Raw genomic sequence first — 18,561 nt, 5'->3', positions numbered from 1 at the left:
GATAGTAAATGGTTGAAGAATGCGCTCCAGAACTACCACGAGGTTCCACATTCTCTAACACATTCAGCAACTTTTATCTCTACCTCCTCGTAGTGCCATCCGGGATACGTTCCTTAGTGGAAATCAGACAAACGGTGGAAACCAGGGACAGAGAAGGAGGCACTCATGTGAATGCTGAGTGTAAACTCTGCAATACTGTATTTTCTTCTTCTTATAAATGGTATTATGGCTGTTTTAGAAGGATTGATATTTAGTCCTTCCAAGTCACACCATTTAAGTATGTAGTTTAGAGCAGATTGCATTCTATTTGAAATAGTATGCTCATACTTTCCCCTTACTAAAATTGTTATATCGTCAGCGAACCCTATGACTTCATAGCCTTTGTCAGCCAATTCATTTAGAAGATCATCGACTACTAGAGACCACAGCATAGGAGATAGGACTCCCATTTGAGGGCAACATCTAGTTGGTTTTGTCGTTAAATCCTCCCAGTTTTGCTGTAATTTTGCGGTTGGTTAGCATAGTATGTATCCAATTGGAAATGCACCTGCCAAAACCCCGTTTCTCCATGGCTTTATTTACTGAATTGTGGGAAGCATTGTCAAATGCTCCCTCAATATCAAGAAAAGCTGCAAGTGAGATTTCTTTATTGTCAAAAAACTTTTCTATTTTTGAAATCAACGTATGAAGTGCTGTTTCAGTTGATTTTCCTGCCTACCAAGCAAACTGGAATTTGTTCAAAGGTCTTCTTTTCAAGTATGATAATTTGATATGATAGTAGTCTGAATTGATATTTGTCCCCGAAAAGACCGTACATCGATGACACCCGAAAGGTATTGAACGTCAATCAAGACATGATCGATCTGAGAGGTAGAGTCTACATTTGGATGAATCCAGATGTGTTTTCGAATATTCAGACGAGGAAGTAACTGGTACGAATCACCACTCCTCTAACCGCGGCCAAATCTATAAGCCTATTCATTGTTCACAGATGAAGGTTACGTCTTTTGATAACAGGACGGAACAATTGCTCCTTACTGCATATTTGCATCTCCAAAAAAAAGAAATCCGCAAAATTGACCTCACATCAAACATGTGTAGCTTTCGCCTGATGAGATGGTGCAAAATCTTCTTGGAAACAGTATGGTGCATATTTTTAGTGTTTTTTGACGATGGGACGATGATTTTTTAAAGCATTATGGATATAACATTTAGTAGTGATTTTTACACCAGGTTCAATGAACAATGGAACTTTCAAATTTTTGGAAAAACATCCCAATAACATCACTTTGGTAACATTCTGGAGCCTTGGAACAACCAGTTTGTTGCGAGGAATATTAGAACTATGTGCTTATTTTGTTGGTTGTGGTTATAGCAGGAACATTTTTTGTCCGGAAACAGATTTTCACAATCACCGTGCCACTTGAGTATTGTATCGAATCAATTAAAGATCATCTTTCAAAATATTTGAAAAAAAATTTACAGTTTCTTGGTCATCTTAGGTCTGCTATGGTGCGTTTACGACCAGTTTCCTTGTATCGTCTTCGTCACGATGTATGTATTGTACGAAAGTTAAATCTTTTGTTCATTCCGAGTGGTTCCCGCTTCTTTAAAATATCACACGAGCGAAAAATTTTCTAAAACAGACTTATTGCAAGTCCTTTTTGCGTCCATCACGACTCTTAAACGAACGAAAATTCAAAACAAACTTCCAACACGCCAAAAATTTTTACATGACTTTTTTTGAAAATCTGTAAAAAAGGAAGTAACGCCACTGCTAGGGGGATCGATCAATCGGCATAATACTTTGGGAAATTGGTTGTGGGGTCGGAATGAACATTTATGCCGACTTTGGTTGAAATCGCTGATGGTCGAATTCAAACCTTGTGTACGTTTGAGATGGAATGACCCATATATTAAAATGTACAATATGCGTTACAAAGTAATCTGACCTGTGTTGTATTCAACAGGGAAACATTGATAGTTTCCAGCATACTCTCACGTATGGCGCATGATGAAACACTAGCGCCAACTTGTGTTCTTTATAATCAGAAACTAGAGGCGGTGTCCTATTAAACACGTCCAAAAACACTTGACAGTTATTACTACTCACCCTGTACTAAAATAACAGTTATCGACAGTGTCGCCGGTGATAACTTTACGATAACGTTTCCTTTAATATCTTAGGAGTTGGCAAACTATGCTTATTTGAAAGTATAATAAAAAGGTTCCAGAAATAGGCTCCCATAACTTTGGCTACCTTTTACTAGCAAACTCATTTTCTTGCCACTTTCCCGAAATGGTTCCCCGGCGGTTCTTCTAGCTGTTAGAAAAGTATTGTATCACTCCTTATCGGTGGGTTTGGACTCCTATATGCATCTTTCCTGTTGATATTATCCTCCATTACGTATGGCCAACACCGAGTAGAGCATAATTAACATGACTCCCGCATAGTATAATATATTGTCAAATAAAAAGGAAAATTAAGTCGTAAATGATCACCAGACAATATCCGCCGAAAAGTTTCTTCGTTTGTAACGTTGCACTATTTCATTCCAACGTGACATGTTAATGGAACACTCCCAAACAGGAAGCAGATTTATGATAAAACTTTGACCATTTTCCAAAGAGCTTCGGTATAATTTAACTGGGTCAGTAATCTGTTCTACCGGTTGGGCTCGAGTTCGTTTTGCGTCGCAGGAAAATACCTGCTCTATGAACTCTGATGCAACAAAATACCATCCATAATCCTCTTAAACCACCTAACAGGGTAATATTGAAAACAACCGTCGAGTGCCGGTTTGGACGTCATTCAATTCAGAGAACTCTCTGTATGGCGCGTATTATTCTGATTCTCCGCGTAAACGCATTCCGAGTACCGAGTGGGATGCAATTTAAAAGTGCTTTTCCATTACTCGTTACGTTTGTGCGCTATCAGAGTAATTCGTTGTATGTAAGTACTCCACCTCCAAGGTGGGGTGAGAGGTGGCCTAGTTAAACTGAACTGCGCGCACGCCACCCACCGTTGGGTTGTGGTGAAGTTAAAAGCTTCAGCCACCGTATTGGCACGGTCTTACACCACACCACACAGCTCAGAAGTATCGATATCGAAAGCTGCACCGCTTAGCGAAGACTCGAACCATCTCACTGCAAACAAATGGAATAGTGATAAACTCACCATATCGATATGCACTTATCCATGTTAAAGCTAACCTGGTGTCAATTTGAAGGAAAACAATTTCTTTTATAATTGAATGAAAGAAATACGAAATGAAATTGACAATTTAATAAATCGTTATTATAAATTGATATTATTGAATATTATTGAAGAAGAATATGAATAAACACCAAACACTGTTAATATTCTTATTTTTCAATATCCTGCTCATACACATAAGTGAGAATATCATCCACCAACTCAACAGCTATTTGTTTCACATCTTCTTCCTCTTCGCCTTCCGCACCGTCCCCGAACCCATAGAAATCTGTCGTATCATCTTCCGGTATTTCTTCCACTTCATTCTCCGACAAAGCTCCCTCAATCACATTACTCAAAATTTCACCGATAATAACTTGACCCTCACTGCGAGTCTCGACATCCACCGTTTCCTCTGGCGCTGTAGCCTCCTCGGCTTTCCCTTCCAGTACACATTCGATTTCCGACTGCCTGCGCAGGCTTTCCATTACCTCCTTCGGGACTGAATCCAGCGGTTTAAGATCAACCTGCTGGAAAATGGTATCATGGGCTTCCGCCAGCAGTGGTTTTTGCTTCAGTTTAATATTTTCTCGTGCCAAACGACGGAAGATATCGGGCATCAGCATTTCATCTACCAAACAAGATGCTATATTACCCTGACCCTGACCGGTTTCTTCCACCGAGCTGATGCGTTTGTCCGCTTCCAAATCGAACTTTTTAACTAAGTCGTGAATTTTTTCGCGAGTTTCAGCAATATTTTCGCCCTCTACCTTTTCCAGTAATGCATTCTCGAGATAAATAGACATCTCTTCGTTGTCCTGATACTTCATCTCGGAGATATGCCGAGTTTCACGTGCCTCTCGGAAGTACCGTTCCTGTTCGGTTAATAAGTAGAAAGCCTGAGTGTTTCGTTCGTTCTGAAGTCGAGTCAGCTCCCGCTCAAGGGTCGCCATCAGCGAAGTCATCTGAGCGTGGGTACAATTTTCAACAAACTCATCTAGCAACTGTTCGTTGCGTAATATGTGAAGATACTTTTCCCGAACACTTCCCGTTTTGATTGGAGCAATAGGAAAGAATTCCTCCACAACCGGAAGCCGATGGGTAGCAATCAAGTCTTCCACCAGATCCCGATCTGTAGCGTAGTCTTTGTGAATCATTTCCTGTGTGGCGCGACCTTTAATGAGTTTCTGCAGTAAAATAGCCTGCTGGTAGAGGTTATCGTCCTCGCGTTCGCCACTAAATCGTGTAGGAGAAGCAACGCTACTTTCCGTCGGCGAGGATATAACGATCAAGCATTCCGGTACCGAAGGTTGAGAATCCTTCTTATGACGAAAATGCTGAAATAAACAGTTGAACAATTATTCTAAAAGAACAATAATTTTGATGTGAAACCTTCAGGGCTTCATAAAGCTTGCGAAGGAAATTATCAGACCAGAATCCTTTCTGCAACTCTCGGCACACTTCCTTTGGTTTCCACAATTCCGGACGCTGTTTGTTGACATCCTTTAGCTTGTGGCTGACAGTGATTTTTCGTTCGAGTTTTGATAGTCTGTCGACAGAGTTTCAATAGAAATTTGATTACTCATTCGACTGATAATTAACTAATTAGATTTGTTACTTACCCAACTTCAATCAGATTAGGATCGTAGCTGTAAGACTTTTTACCGGAAGTCTTTTTCGTCGTCACCCCAAGCGAGCTTTCGGGCTGTTTCAAGGCCGATTGCGAACGGAAACCCTTCGCCTTAAAGTCCTTACGTTTCTTTTCCAGTTTACGCACGTTGCGCTCATAGTTGATCCTCAACTTTTCCAAAGCTTTGTTCCTTTCCATATTGATTCGATTTTTAGTATTCTCCATCTTACTCTCGGCCGCCTGGTGGGTGTCTCGTTCCCGTTTATTCATAATTTTCGCTACCAACTGCAGACGGAGCATTTGATAACGATCGATTTGACGCTCCCTGGCGACCCATTCTTCCCACTCAAAGATCTGAAGAGTTAACCTCTGCTGAGCCCACTCGTCAGCCGAATCACAACTACCGAGTGCATACTCCCAGTTCCGTTTCTTTCTCGCACGTTCAATAATTTCCACTTCATTGACTCCAGGATATTGCGTGTGTTGCAGCATTTCCGCCACGTAAACAATTTCCGCCGTACCCAGATCGGAATCTTTCAAAACCGCTGTCGGCATCCAGGGTTGGGTCTGCGCGGAAGATTCCCGGTACATCGTTTGTGAGGCAACGTCCCTGAACCGGGGCTCAGCCGACTGATCACAATGACAAAATTCATCAATACTACTGCTCATTCGTATCAAAGCACCACTTTCCCCAGCCGCAGGGTGACAGAAGAACTTCGACCTTTCCGTACCTAGGATTCGTGATCGATCCGATGCATTTGGCGGCTTGCATTCGGACTTTATCTGAACATCCGGATAGTAGGGCAGCGGATTGCGATGCATCACGTAATGATTCCGCGTCATTCGCGGTAACTCACTGAACATGGTCTGATAGACCGGAAAAATTCCAATCGGAGCCGATCGCTTGAGAGCGACATCGTTCGCTTTGCACACATCCTTACTGTCTGAAGCAACAAACAAGGGATCGTAAATATGATCGAACGCACGGGATGGGCCAACTATGTGGCTACGATAGGTCATTTTCACTTTGTAACTCCACTATTTTTTATACTGAAGGAATTTAATCTTAGAAAAACCTGAATTCCGTCACTGTATGGAGACAGTCAGAAAGACAGAATGGATCAATAAATAAACAAATAGAAGCCGTTGCTAGTAGCACCTGTTGTGATAGGAGACAGACAGTTTCCTTGTATACTTAATACACACCTGTTGATCACTTTGTGTTTCTTCTTCGCCATGAGGAAGTCTACCCTTCCGCACCCAAACTGAATTCCATGTCCACAGAAATGATTGGAGAAATCCGGTTTTAAATTAACAAAATTTGTCATTCACACGCAATGACAAGGAAGCTTCTCAAGAACGAAGAGAAAGCGATCCTTTAGAATACTTTGACTTGAAAATAATTCCTGTAACACACAATTCCTGGAAAACTTACGTCTATGCGACCTTCATCATATGGTATGTTGCTGTTTCGTCGTAATTGCCTATTCCCGTCCTATCCAACACAAATTATTAAAAATATCAGCATTTTTATGACACACAATGCAAAACTAGTTATTCCCTAATAATTTAGTTTGTTGTCTATGATACGCGATCAATCAAAGTGAGCTGAGATCTATTTAAATGCTTTTTATCATTAAAGAAGTCCAGTCAAATTTCTTACGTTTTTTCGAGCGACGAAGAAGAAAATGTCGACAAATCGTTTTAATTTCCGTCATTCATCAATGAAAATACCTCACGCAAGGCATTGTCGTTATTCTACAGCCAGAAAAACTTGCCTGACCTGTAGAAATTTTGCATAATAACATTTGTCATGCCGTCCTACACAAATACATGCGCGTTAGCTTCGTAAACATTGCTGTGATTTTTAGTTCGGACGATGAAAATTTTTGATGGACGGATTTTAAAACGATACGACGAATATGAGAAATAAAGTCAGTTGCGTAATTTCAATAAAATGCTTTACTAATCGCTTTTTAGTGAATTCAAAGTGCACGGATCGAAAGGTAAGTGTGTTTGAGTCAAATCAGCACAAGAACTTTTGGAGTATTCATTAAATCCATCCAACAAATGATGAAAATTAGAACGGCTTTATTTACTACAACGGGAATTAGAAATAAACCCTAATGAATATTCAATAAAAGTTAAAACTTTGTTTCAATTCTCTTCAAATAAAACTTTATTTAAATGATCAAAATAGTCTTTCTGAATTCTGATCCGCAGCTTCGAATGTTTTTGACAAGTCTACACTTCATTCCTAGACTGAATGAAACAAAAAATTACACGTGCCTGCGTTCCTAAAGCATTGTTATGTTTTTGTAACGAATATTTTAATAGATTGTATTTAATTTCTCCTCTTTTTATTACAAAACCACCTCCAAAGGAGCGGAGGTCGTACTGGTCGTAGTAACGGCAGCAATTGTAGCCATAGTACCCTCCGTGGACAGAGCGTCCATGGCCATGATGGCACTTCCGTCAGCGGGTGTATATTCAGCAACTACCAACGAAGCAACGAGTATGTTAATCATAGTGATTATTGCCACTCCAACTGATGTGATAATTTTTAACTTCTGTCGGGTAGTTACTTGAAGATTCTGTTTCATCAACTAATAAGGAACCGAAATTGATTTCACTGTGTCTTACTGTTTTACAATCTACTTTACTTACCGATACGATGATCATGGTAACCGCTACAAACATTTGCAGCACCAGTGACATAATTATGAATATGATACAGGCCAGGTAGGTTTGCGAATTTTGATTGTAGGTCATCAGTAGTCTCAGCTGGTTGGCGTTCGCAGTCAGCAGCGAGATATCCATGGCCGATTCCGCAATGCTTTTCGAAATATCGTACGGACTGGACTCGGAATTGGCCCGCCTGGCAATAGACAAATCGACACTGTTATCCAAATCACGCAGCATTCTAGGCGGAACGGGTGGAGGTAAAGACATGACTGAACGTAGCCTTGGGATGGCAGGTTTCGGAAAACTAGGCTGAGAGACTATTGGTTCTGGTAACTTATAAAACTCAGGCTCGACATACCCCTCAGAATTGCTAGGTGAGGGTGATTCCTTGGAAGCCAAATTTTGATCACTTTTGCTTCTGCTAATAGCAGTAGTAGTTGACAGCACTACATTGTTGTGGTATTGCTCCTGTTGTGAGTTGCGTGACCTTTGGTGAACGTTTGGTATATCCATGGGATCTTTCTGGAAAATCCGATAGCTCACACTATCGTTGAAGAACGGCACAATTTTAAACTAACGTTCTAGGAAAAATAAACCAGTTTTAATGCAGCAAAAAATGCCGAATATATCAACAATCCGTACACTTCCGTAAAGCTTAAGTTGTGAAGTAAACCATCATCGAAGTTAACTCGCGTGTTTTTTTATTCGTTCGCGTCCTTTGTTTCGAACAGCGGAAGAATCAAACGATTTACAGCAGGCAAGAAACTAAACCGTGCAACTTGCACTTTCGGGTTAATATAAAATTGATAAGCTAAACATCGGACAGATCGATTAATTTATGCATTCAATTGAGACGTTTGTTTACATCATGTATGGCTTGCCGGTTTTACATCGTATATCATCGTCATCGTCCGTTGCTTATCATGGACATCTCCGAGGCATGAACAGCGGATAAAGCCTTCCTGCACGATAATGTAGCACTTCGGATGGTAGCATCTCCATTCGTGTTGTTTTTGTTTAGGCAAGGGATAAGTTTATTACAATATCCATTTTTCTGTATACTGAAATGCGTTGACGATCTTTAGTTGTAATGGATCTTCGACAGTAGTAAAAAAGTAGTAAAAAATCATTAACGCGTCATTTTTCCGAATACTGTTTAATTTTTCTACAAACTTGTTCATAGTTCGAAAGAGCAGGACAAGAGTGGTCAAAAGAGCAGAATCAAAGCTAAAACAACGTGCCAAGCCTGGAGGTAGGGATAGATGTTTGCTGAATAAGAGGTTGAAAACTTCCGTGGGATCTATTTTATGTCGACAAGTACGCGAGGTACTGATATGATTCGCATTAAACAGCCGTTTGCCAACCCGTTCTGTAAATTTATTTTATTTTATGATGGACTTCTTTTGTTGTCATATATGCTCAATATCATCTCTACAATTGAAGAACTTTACAGAACTCTTTTTCACTCGTTTTCGTTTTTCTATACCTTATTTCCTGTATCATTTTTTCATTTTTTTTTTCGTTTGCTGTCCCATTTTTCCTCATATTTTTCACTCGGGCTCTGTTATTTTCTTTTCCGTTTCCGTCATTTCTCTTCTCTATTTCCATTTTTATTAATTTCCAGTTTTCATTTTTTCAAATTTTTATGTCCTTTCCTTTTCGTTTTTCGTCTTCGTCTGTTCCGTTTTTCCACCTGATACACCGTTTTTCCGTCTTTACTGTCAGGTTTAATCTATTTTCGACTCCTTTTTTCCCTTTCTTCTCAAATTTTTTCTCTTGTTTTTCCTTGTTTCGTTTTCCGAGCTCGTATTTCATCTTAACTTCTTTCATTTTTTGTCTCATTTCGACTTTTTTCGGTCCCAGTTTTCGTTTCATTTTTCGCTGTATTTCTTTTTCGTTTTATCACTTTTGTCTTCAGACTCACACATTTTCCTCTCCATTTTTTTTCCTTTTTCTGCCCCATTTTACCTCTTTTTTGTTCCCGTTTTTCCATTTTCCTGCTCCTATATTTTCTATATACCCCCTGTTTTCTCCATTTTTCTGTTAAGTTTTCTTTTTTCATTTTCTTAGTTTTCTTTGGGTTATTTCTTCTTTACTCTCAATTTTCTTCTGTTTTCTTTAATTCTTCATGTTTTTCCAGTCTCCTCGTTTTCCCTTTTTATTCTCTCCCGCTTTCTTCTTTTACACTTTTTTCTCTTGTTTTCTCTACCATTCGGTTTCATTCTTTCATTCGTTATTTTTTTTCTCATGTCAGTTTCATTCTATTTCTCTCTCTCTTGCTTACTTCTCTTTTTCGGCGATAATCCGCTTATCGAATCCACGCTGAATTCAGGAGACGTCTCCACGTTTTCGGTCTTGGGCTGTCGCTTTCCAGTCGCCCCTAACACCCGCTGCTCTAGCATCCACTTAAACAGCGTTCATCCAACGGGTACGGGGTCTGCCTCGTAGTTGTCGACCTCTGTCGGGTGCTCTGCTAAATATTGTTTTCGCTTGTCTCTAATCCGGCATCCTTGCTACGTGGCCAGCCCATTGTAGCCTGGCGTGCTTTAGTTTTAGTTGCTTCACAATATCCGAATCTTTGTATACTTGATATTTCCCATGATTCATGCGCCTGCGCCATACTCCTTCGACTTAGATGCCGCCAAAAATTGATCGAAGGATTTTACGCTCAAAAACGCCAAGAGCTCGTCGGCCACTCTCTTTCAACGCCCACGGTTCTTGGTCATAGGGTAAACCGGGAGAATTAGCGTCTTATACAGTGTGAGTTTTGCACCGAGTTGCAGGCTACGGGAGTCACATGTCACGAACGTACCAAGGCAAAATAAATTCGTCGACCGCTTCAAAATCTCGATTCTTAGTTGTTTACCAAAGGTTTTTAAAAGCCTTATCCACGATTCGCTTTACCCGAAGGTTCATCATATTATCTCGGAATGGCAGCATGGATTCGTGAAAAAACGTTCAACGATCACAAACTTGATGGCGTATGTTTCAACACTGACGAGAGCACATGAAAAAGCGACAGCAAATCGATGCGATTTACGTTGATTTTGCTAAAGCTTTTGATAGGGTGCCGCACCTGTTAATAGTAACGAAGCTAGACAGAATGGGATTTCCGGTGTGGCCAACACGGTGGATATTATCATACCTTACCGGTCGGAATACGTTTTGCGTGTAAATGGAGCCAGTTCCCCTCCATTTGAAATGCAATCAGGTTTGCCCCAAGGAAGCCATCTGGGCCCATTGTTCTTTATCCTTTTTGTGAACGATTTGTGCTCTACAATTGTATCCCCTAAGTGTATGTTTGCCGACGACCTTAAGTTCTACCGTGTAATAGCTTCGAGAGTTGATTACTGTGCCTTACAATCTGACATTGATCGTTACTAAATTGGTGCACTCTGAACGGAATGGAGGTGAATGTGCAAAAATGTAATGTCATCTCATTCTGCAGAAATAGACAGATCACTTCGTTCGACTATAAGATGGAAACAGCCAGTATCACCCGGGTCGATACCGTAAAAGATTTGGGCCTTCTTCGGGATAGCAAACTTTGTATTGCGCAGCACGTTGCGGTTACTACTGCTAAAGCTTATGCTGTACTAGGCTTTTTCAAACGGAATACACAGCAGTTCCAGGATGTCTACTGCCTAAAGTCCCTCTACTGTTCGATTGTGCGCAGTATTCTTGAGTACGCGGTGCTTGTATGGGCGCCCTACCATGCAGTTCAAATCAACCGGATCGAACGAATCCAGCGTAATTTCATCCGGTACGCTCTTGGAATGCTGCCTTGGAATGACTCAGTCCGCTTGCCTCCCTACGAGCACCGTTGCGCCCTAATACGTCTGCCCACTTTGGCAAATAGGAGGAGTATGTTGCAACGACTATTTATCTTCGACCTCCTGCAAAACAATGTCGATAGCCCGGAGATGTTAGGACAGCTTCGATTCAGCGTCCCGCCAAGGCGTACCCGACGAGCGGACTTCTTTAGACTTTCAATGCACCGTACTTTATTTGCCAGGAATAATCCTATTGATGTGTGTTGTTTTGAGTTTAATGTTGTATCTGACTGTTTTGACTATTATGTGACAAGAACTACTTTTAAACTTAGAATTAGTATATATTAGAACTGTCTGTACGATACTTTCGAAGACCAGTATTAATAAATTAAATTAAATTAAAAGTATCTCCATCTATTATCATCGCAATTCCCATATCCGAAGGACTAGTAGAATTTACGGTAAGCAGCTTCCTCTTTAAGGTGCGTGAACGCTTCTCCTACAGCTCTACGGTGAACACCGATGATATCGATGTCGTCCGCTACCCCTAGGAGCATGTGGGATTTCGAGAAGGTGGTGCCGCATCTCTGTGCGCCTGCCCTCCGAATAGCAATTTCCAATGCAATGTTAAACAGCAAATTCGATAGTCCGTCACCTTGCTTCAAACCATCCAACGTCACAAACGAGTCCGATGTCTCACCCGCTATCCTGACGCATGATTTTGAACCATCAAGGCTAGCACGTATCAGCACAATCAGTTTTGATAGTAAACCGTGTTCAAGCATAATCTGCCACAACTCATTTCGTTTAATTGAATCGTACGCCGCCTTAAGCTCTATAAACAAATGGTGAGTATGCTGTAAACAAATAGTCTCGGAAGTTATCGAGGATTTGTGGCAAAGTGAACATTTGATCCGTCGCGGTGCGTCCCTCTCGAAAATCGCACTGGTAATCGCCAACCAAGGTTTCCTGCAACGACTTCAGTCTGAGAAACAGAATGTGGGAAGAATTTTGTATGCAGGATTGAGGAGAGTAATGCGTCGGTAATTGCTACATTCGAGTCGACGGCCCTTTTTGTAAATAGGGCATATGAGACCTTTCAATCAGTCCGTAGGTAGTTCCTCCTCAGTCCATACCTTTAGTATAACCTAATGGATTACGCAATACAGCCGTTCGCTCCCGACTTTCAAAAGATCGGCGGGGATGCCGTCCTTTCCAGCTGCTTTGCAGTTTTTAGCTCTCTAGCTGCTTTTCTAACCTCGTCCAGAGCTGGTGGATCCACAGCTTGTCCATCATCCTCAATCGTTATCTTATTTCTGTTAACCGCTCCATCTTGTTCACCATTCAACAATGCATCGAAATGATATTTCCAACGCCTAGCCACCTTTTTTTCGGTAGTCAGGTTCTCTTCCTGGTCGTTGCACATAACAGGAGTTGACATGGTCTGATTCCGTTGATCGTATTAAAGAAGCTTCTCGTATCGTGCCTCTCGAAGCAATTCACCGCCTCCGCAAGAACACGAATCCAGTGCTGGCATTTCTTACGACGGTGAAGTCTCTTTTCGGCAGCTCTAGCATCTCGGTATCTCTCTCTGCTCTGGCGTGTCACAGTTGCAACCAATATGTGACTTCTGACACGATTCTTCTCATCAGTCACACGTCAAACCACTCACTGGAAGTGGCTGCAGCAGTAGTACCCAACACTTCTCGCATTATAGAATTGATCGCTTCATGGATGTGCCTCCACTGTTGTTCACCGATCCGCTCATCAGTTTTCCGAGAGTACTCTGGAGCAACTCCTTCCGCTGATAACCGCCGAATGTTCAGTCGTATTTTCCCCGTTAATTTCGATTTGAATATATTAGATAACCGGGCGCGGATGTTGCTTACTACGAGATAATCGCTCCACCTAATTACACCCCAAGTAAGTAACATTTTGGGTTTTATTGCACTCTTATGATGGCATTCAAGACCAAAATTAGTCTTGAAGACCGCCATAAGAGTACAATAAAGCTCACATTGTTGCTTGGGACGCTTCATTTGTTTTCCATGTAATACGAATCCGACTCAATGCTCTGCTTTATTACCGCCACTGTAGTAGATGTGATACTTGAATGTCGTTCCCGCAATAGGATCTACAGCGCGGAATTCGCATTCTCCCGTCTTCAGCCAACGCACTTCCTATATGGCTGCAACCACGACCTTCATCTTCTGCAGCTCTCTGGCCAGGATACCCGCGTGTACCGGTTCAAGTAGAGTCCTGACATTTCAAGTACCAAGTTTGCAATGATCTTTGTCCTTTTTATTTTGCCTGGGTCCATACCGATTATTCCGTTATAGTTCAGTTCCTGAATTTCTCCTGGCATAACCCTAGCATTTTTAAGCATGCCGCTTTACTAGGGCTGCGATGCCTAGGATCGCGGACAGGGTTGCCGTTTTAGGTATAGCTGGCGAGACACATCGTCAGTCGTCACAAAAGTCAGTCGCCCGCTCCAGATCAGCCGCTGTTGTATGCTGCCCCTAATCTGGATTACAGTCGCATACCTGGTACGGAAACACTCAGCGCAAGCATGAGCATGAGTGCCTCCTTCCCTGTCGGTATACGACCTTAGTTTCCACCGGTTCACTAAGGTTACGTATTCCGGCTGGTACCACGAGGATAGGAGTTTCTGGTAAGAGGCTAATGGGTCTATTTTATAACTGCTGGTACGCGAGGTACCGATGTTACGCATTATCCAATCGTTCATCAGTCTCTCTCTCTATTTCTCCCTCGCGCGCGCTCGTTTTTTTCAGCTTTTTCTATCCCGTACAGTTATTGTAACATTTTCCTTCGTGTTTTTTTTCAGTTTTCACTTTCTCTGCCATTCTTCCTTTTTTTGCTTCTTTTCCGTGAGCTTGTGAACACACTGCAGCTCTGCAAAATGGTATTTTGCCTAACTGGTGCGTTGTGTACCACTTTCCCCTTCGTACATCAATGTCTAGTTTACAATCCTTAATGACAGAAGATAAAATATAGCACACATTATAACTAAAAACATTGAAACGGATCTGTCACTGCTTAAAAAGATAAATAAGGTCGAATTTTGCTTTTTTGGTTATTTCTAGAACTTATTAAAGATAATGTTCTAGATGGTCAGTATACAATATGCAAAACACGTTATTTAAACCTTTTTAACAGTCAATCATAAATGGCTAAGCTAACAACGAACTGGAGAAATGTATAACTAGCCTGGGAATAAATATCCCTAACCAAGGGAAAAGTGTTTCCTTGCTAATTGCATTTACGTCAAATCGCCTCAATATATCATCGCGTAAAACTATCATGGGAGTAACCGCTTTGCGCTATCTGCTCAGTTGTAATTTCGCTACAACACAATGTATCATGTATCATTTTCTCAGTTACAGCAGTGTTCGAGCACATTTCTTATTTGCAATTTAAATACTTAGAATCGTTTCCACTTACTAACACACAGTGCACGTGCTACCCGTGAACTGCATTTCATCGAATGTTGCTCAGTGTGACGGTAGTGTAAAGCGTGAGTTGTAACGATTTTCGCGACCCTGCGGTTGATAATGAGTGGAAACATATCAACCACAACATAAGAAGTCACAGTCACAGAAACAAATGGATGAAACCACACAAAAAAAGTGGTTTTTACTCGTACCGCCTTATCAACAATCAACACGTGTGTTCGAATATCACACGCAGTTATTTCATTTAACGCTGCACTGTAGTCTGGTGATGATTTCGGACAACAAAACGAATTATGAGAATCATGAACTTCGTAAAGTGCACAGAGAGTGCATCGTTCAGTGCAATCATACGAAACTAATGGACGATCATTAAGGCGACATTCGATCGTTGTGCGGAAATCGAGCGTGAGAAGACAGTGTAAGAGAACGAAAAATTTCGCATTCCCTTCTCGCGCCTTATTGTCGCTTGTTCATCAATCTCAATGGAGTAGTTAACCAAGTAAGTATCAGCTATTGAAGTGATATAATTACAGGCAAGTGAGTAAAGTATTAGATGTGAGAAACAGAGATTATCTACAATGACCATACGAGAAGCTGCGTGATTGAGTTACTATCACGTGCAATGGGAGAGGAAATTCACGAGTGATTAGTCAGTAACTTGTATTAACAATTCGTAGATTTAATCGTTAAAAACTGTTACGTGCGTGCAAAGAATGTACAAATCTAAAATGCTTCTTAAATTTAAAAATGTACATTTTCCAGAAAACTTCTAATTCCAGTAGAGCATCACTGATCCGTGCGCAGTCATGACGAAAGAAAATGAAGTTCCAGTGGAACTGACTACGGTCAATTCGGATGGGAGCCAAAAACCGAAGATGGTTAGTCGTGCCGAGTCTACCAGTTTAATGCTGCGCAGTCATGGTAGCACGGAAACCGACGGAGCCCGGCGAAGTACGGGTCAGCAAACGCAGTCTTACGATATCCACAAAGGTATCGCCGAGAGTGCGATGGATATATCGCTTCTCACGGCCAATGCCAACCAGCTGCGGCTGCTGATTACTTACAACAATCGGTCTAGGACGTACACAGCGTGCATCACGCTGGTAATTATTTCCCTGGTGTTGCAAATACTGGTAGCCAGTGGTGTTATCATTATAAAGGTAAGCGTTAGGAACTCCTTGTTATCGTGTCCTTCCGTTGGGAGTGCTGATCCGGAAATTTACGCTATTTTAATCACGCTTACAGGCTCAGCCGAAATCAAAGTTAAGCCCATCGATCGAGAAATTGAAGATCGCAACATCGATAGGATTGACGTTCGTTACAGTTATTAATATCCTAGTGGCATCGTTGGTGGTTACTGAGGGTCCCGGTGGAAGTGGTGGAAACGGTGGAAGCGGCTGAAGCGGTGGAACCGGTGTATCCGGAGCACTTTAACAAGCATAAGTACATAAAAGAATCAAAATAGGAATAAAAAACCAAATCCAAATAGATAAGAAACTCTATAAGGTTTACTAATAAACCATTCAGCACCTACACACCTTTTACATGCGTAGACATGATATGATCATTGTTCATTCATTATCGATACCACTCAACAACAGTAGGATTGCCTTCAGTCAATAAAAACATACCACCCACTCAGCACGCAAATGAAGAACTCGGTCCCGACCGTTAGCAGCATACGTGGAGCAATGGAATCATCCAAGAGCGTCCAGCACACTGTGTCGTCACTTTCGGCCACTCCCATTGGCGGTGATATGTTCTACGAAAGTGAATCAATGTACAATTCTGTGATGGAATACAACAGCTACGATCTGTACCGGAGTGTTCTCGAGATCACACTGAACATTTCATTCCTCGCTGCAACCAGCAATCAGCTGAGGCTGTTGGTTAGTTTTCGTGAGGCGCAAAATTTCATCGCCAGCACAGTGCTTGTTTTAATTTCTCTGGTAACGCAAATTTTAATTGCCATCAACGTGGTCACCATTGCGGTAAATAATCATAAGCATTTAATCTTGTTTATTCCAATAACACCTAACTCTTTTTAGGTGCACAACCAGCACCGTTGGACTAAGCTTAAGGCTGCAACTTCCGTAGGATGCATTCTGCTGACTGTAATCAACATAGTTATTCCATTTATCATCAATGTGGAACATTCCAGAGTGGACTATTCGGAAATATATCCACATCATATGCATTGAAAAACAATTAATTGTACCCAAATAGCATACAGGGTCACATAATTGAATAAATACTCGGATAATTGTTTGGATTCTGAATCAAAAAGAGACCAATTTTTGAAAGATTACTTTTAATTACAGTACAATTTAGTATTTTTGAGAGTTTCCCCTATCAATATAGTAATATAACAGTATATGAACCGAGAAAAATGATATTCATTTAGGATTATTCTAAAAAATTACCATATTTCGTCGTTTTATGTATTTAGTTTTCTAGTTTGTGCTCAACATAATAGTTTTAGGCATTCCATTTTATTCAAATAAAGCAATATATTTTGATAAGAATAAGATTTTTTTTAGTCATCAAGAATAATTCAGTTATTGGTAGCAAGTAGCCAAAATTTGAGTTTGTGCACTTCAAGGCAGAGCCTGTGTAGAAACATATGCATGATTTCCGGAAAAGAGAAAACAATGCAAAAGACTTTCAGCCAATAAGTCTGACATCAACGCTTCTCAAGTTGATAGAGCAAATTGCAGATAACTATATCTGCATTGGGTGCTAAAAGGACGCTCTGTTGCATGGAAATCAACATCAACATGCATACCAAAATGGTAAATCTAAGGGAGCTGCACTGCACTGCGTTGTGACTTTAATTGAGAAACTGTTGAAATATCAAGAGATGGCACTTTGTATTTTCCTTTACAATGAAGGCGCTTTCGATAACGCGTCCTTCGCTTTAATTTTTACGGCTCTCTTTCAAAACAGAATCGACTACGAACTAGATTCAAGCCATGCTTTGAAGTGGAGAAAACATAGCATCATTGCGAGATACATCGGTTACGATTTCGGTGATGAAAGCAAGTCCACAACGAATTCTGTCACCCCAACTTTGGTCACTGTAGGTGACGAGTTTATTCACAAGTTATCACAGCTTGGTCACGAGGCCATGGTGTATGGACATAGCTTAAGTACCATGTTGTGATGTTTACTAGAGGAGATTAATATAAACCCCACAAAAACAGTCGACCAATCACTAGGCGAAGAACACATACATACACGAGCTCATCTTCTGGTTCGTCGCCGTCAATGATTTACCGTCCGTGAAAAAGGCACGTTCGTCTCATTTGGTCAATGTTAAATCAGACCGGACCAAGTCGCAAAATTTAAAAGAATGAGTTAATGACAGCAAACGATCAAGAATTTTCTAACCTACATTTTACTCTAATCAGGCTACATAAATGTTGCAAACAGCTAGAGTTATGAGATGATTTCGAACAATTGATAGCAGGGCAAAGAGCGCTCTTTGTGCACCGCCCAGTGTGAACTGGTAGTGCGCCTTAAATTCTTAAGATAGATCGACTCTATAAATGCCCCATACGTAACATTTTCGAATTTTGTTTGGCTGAGGTGTTACAGCTAAAAACGCAAATTAGGTGCACTGAGTGCAGGACAGCCCTGATTGATAGCTATAAACCATACAGAGCAGTAAACTTTGAACACGTTTTTCTCGAAATAAGAATTTTGTCACTTGGCTCGGTGACATAACTGCGACCATTTGAACCTCTGGAACCATATCAAGTATAGAACCCAAATCCTAAAAGCCCACTGATTGTATTAGTCATG

General features: G+C 41.0%; 4 protein-coding genes across 4 annotated transcripts; 2 read left to right on the top strand and 2 right to left on the bottom strand.

Moving 5' to 3' along the window:
* Positions 1–3,366: 3,366 nt before the first annotated feature.
* Positions 3,367–5,846, bottom strand: LOC128740538 (cilia- and flagella-associated protein 91-like). The gene is made up of 3 exons (XM_053836085.1): positions 4,819–5,846; positions 4,589–4,745; positions 3,367–4,533 (listed from the first exon to the last, which is right to left on the bottom strand). The coding sequence occupies exons 1-3, from the start codon at positions 5,844–5,846 to the stop codon at positions 3,367–3,369; spliced, it is 2,352 nt and encodes a 783-aa protein (XP_053692060.1).
* Positions 5,847–7,189: 1,343 nt separating this feature from the next.
* LOC128740536 (uncharacterized) lies at positions 7,190–8,024 on the bottom strand. The gene is made up of 2 exons (XM_053836084.1): positions 7,494–8,024; positions 7,190–7,432 (listed from the first exon to the last, which is right to left on the bottom strand). The coding sequence occupies exons 1-2, from the start codon at positions 8,022–8,024 to the stop codon at positions 7,190–7,192; spliced, it is 774 nt and encodes a 257-aa protein (XP_053692059.1).
* A 6,817-nt stretch (positions 8,025–14,841) lies between these two features.
* LOC128743323 (ninjurin-B-like) lies at positions 14,842–16,158 on the top strand. Its single transcript, XM_053839877.1, has 3 exons — positions 14,842–15,256; positions 15,520–15,917; positions 16,003–16,158. Exons 2-3 carry the CDS (start codon positions 15,564–15,566, stop codon positions 16,156–16,158), a joined length of 510 nt encoding a protein of 169 aa, XP_053695852.1. The 5' UTR covers positions 14,842–15,256; positions 15,520–15,563.
* A 227-nt stretch (positions 16,159–16,385) lies between these two features.
* LOC128743324 (uncharacterized) lies at positions 16,386–17,134 on the top strand. The gene is made up of 2 exons (XM_053839878.1): positions 16,386–16,748; positions 16,806–17,134. Exons 1-2 carry the CDS (start codon positions 16,407–16,409, stop codon positions 16,956–16,958), a joined length of 495 nt encoding a protein of 164 aa, XP_053695853.1. The 5' UTR covers positions 16,386–16,406; the 3' UTR covers positions 16,959–17,134.
* The last annotated feature ends 1,427 nt before the right edge of the window (positions 17,135–18,561 follow it).

This window comes from Sabethes cyaneus, chromosome 3 (genome assembly GCF_943734655.1).
Source record: "Sabethes cyaneus chromosome 3, idSabCyanKW18_F2, whole genome shotgun sequence".
NCBI classification, from domain to species: domain Eukaryota; kingdom Metazoa; phylum Arthropoda; class Insecta; order Diptera; family Culicidae; genus Sabethes; species Sabethes cyaneus.
Note: the sequence above shows the minus strand (reverse complement) of the source record. Positions and strands in the feature narration are given on the sequence as shown.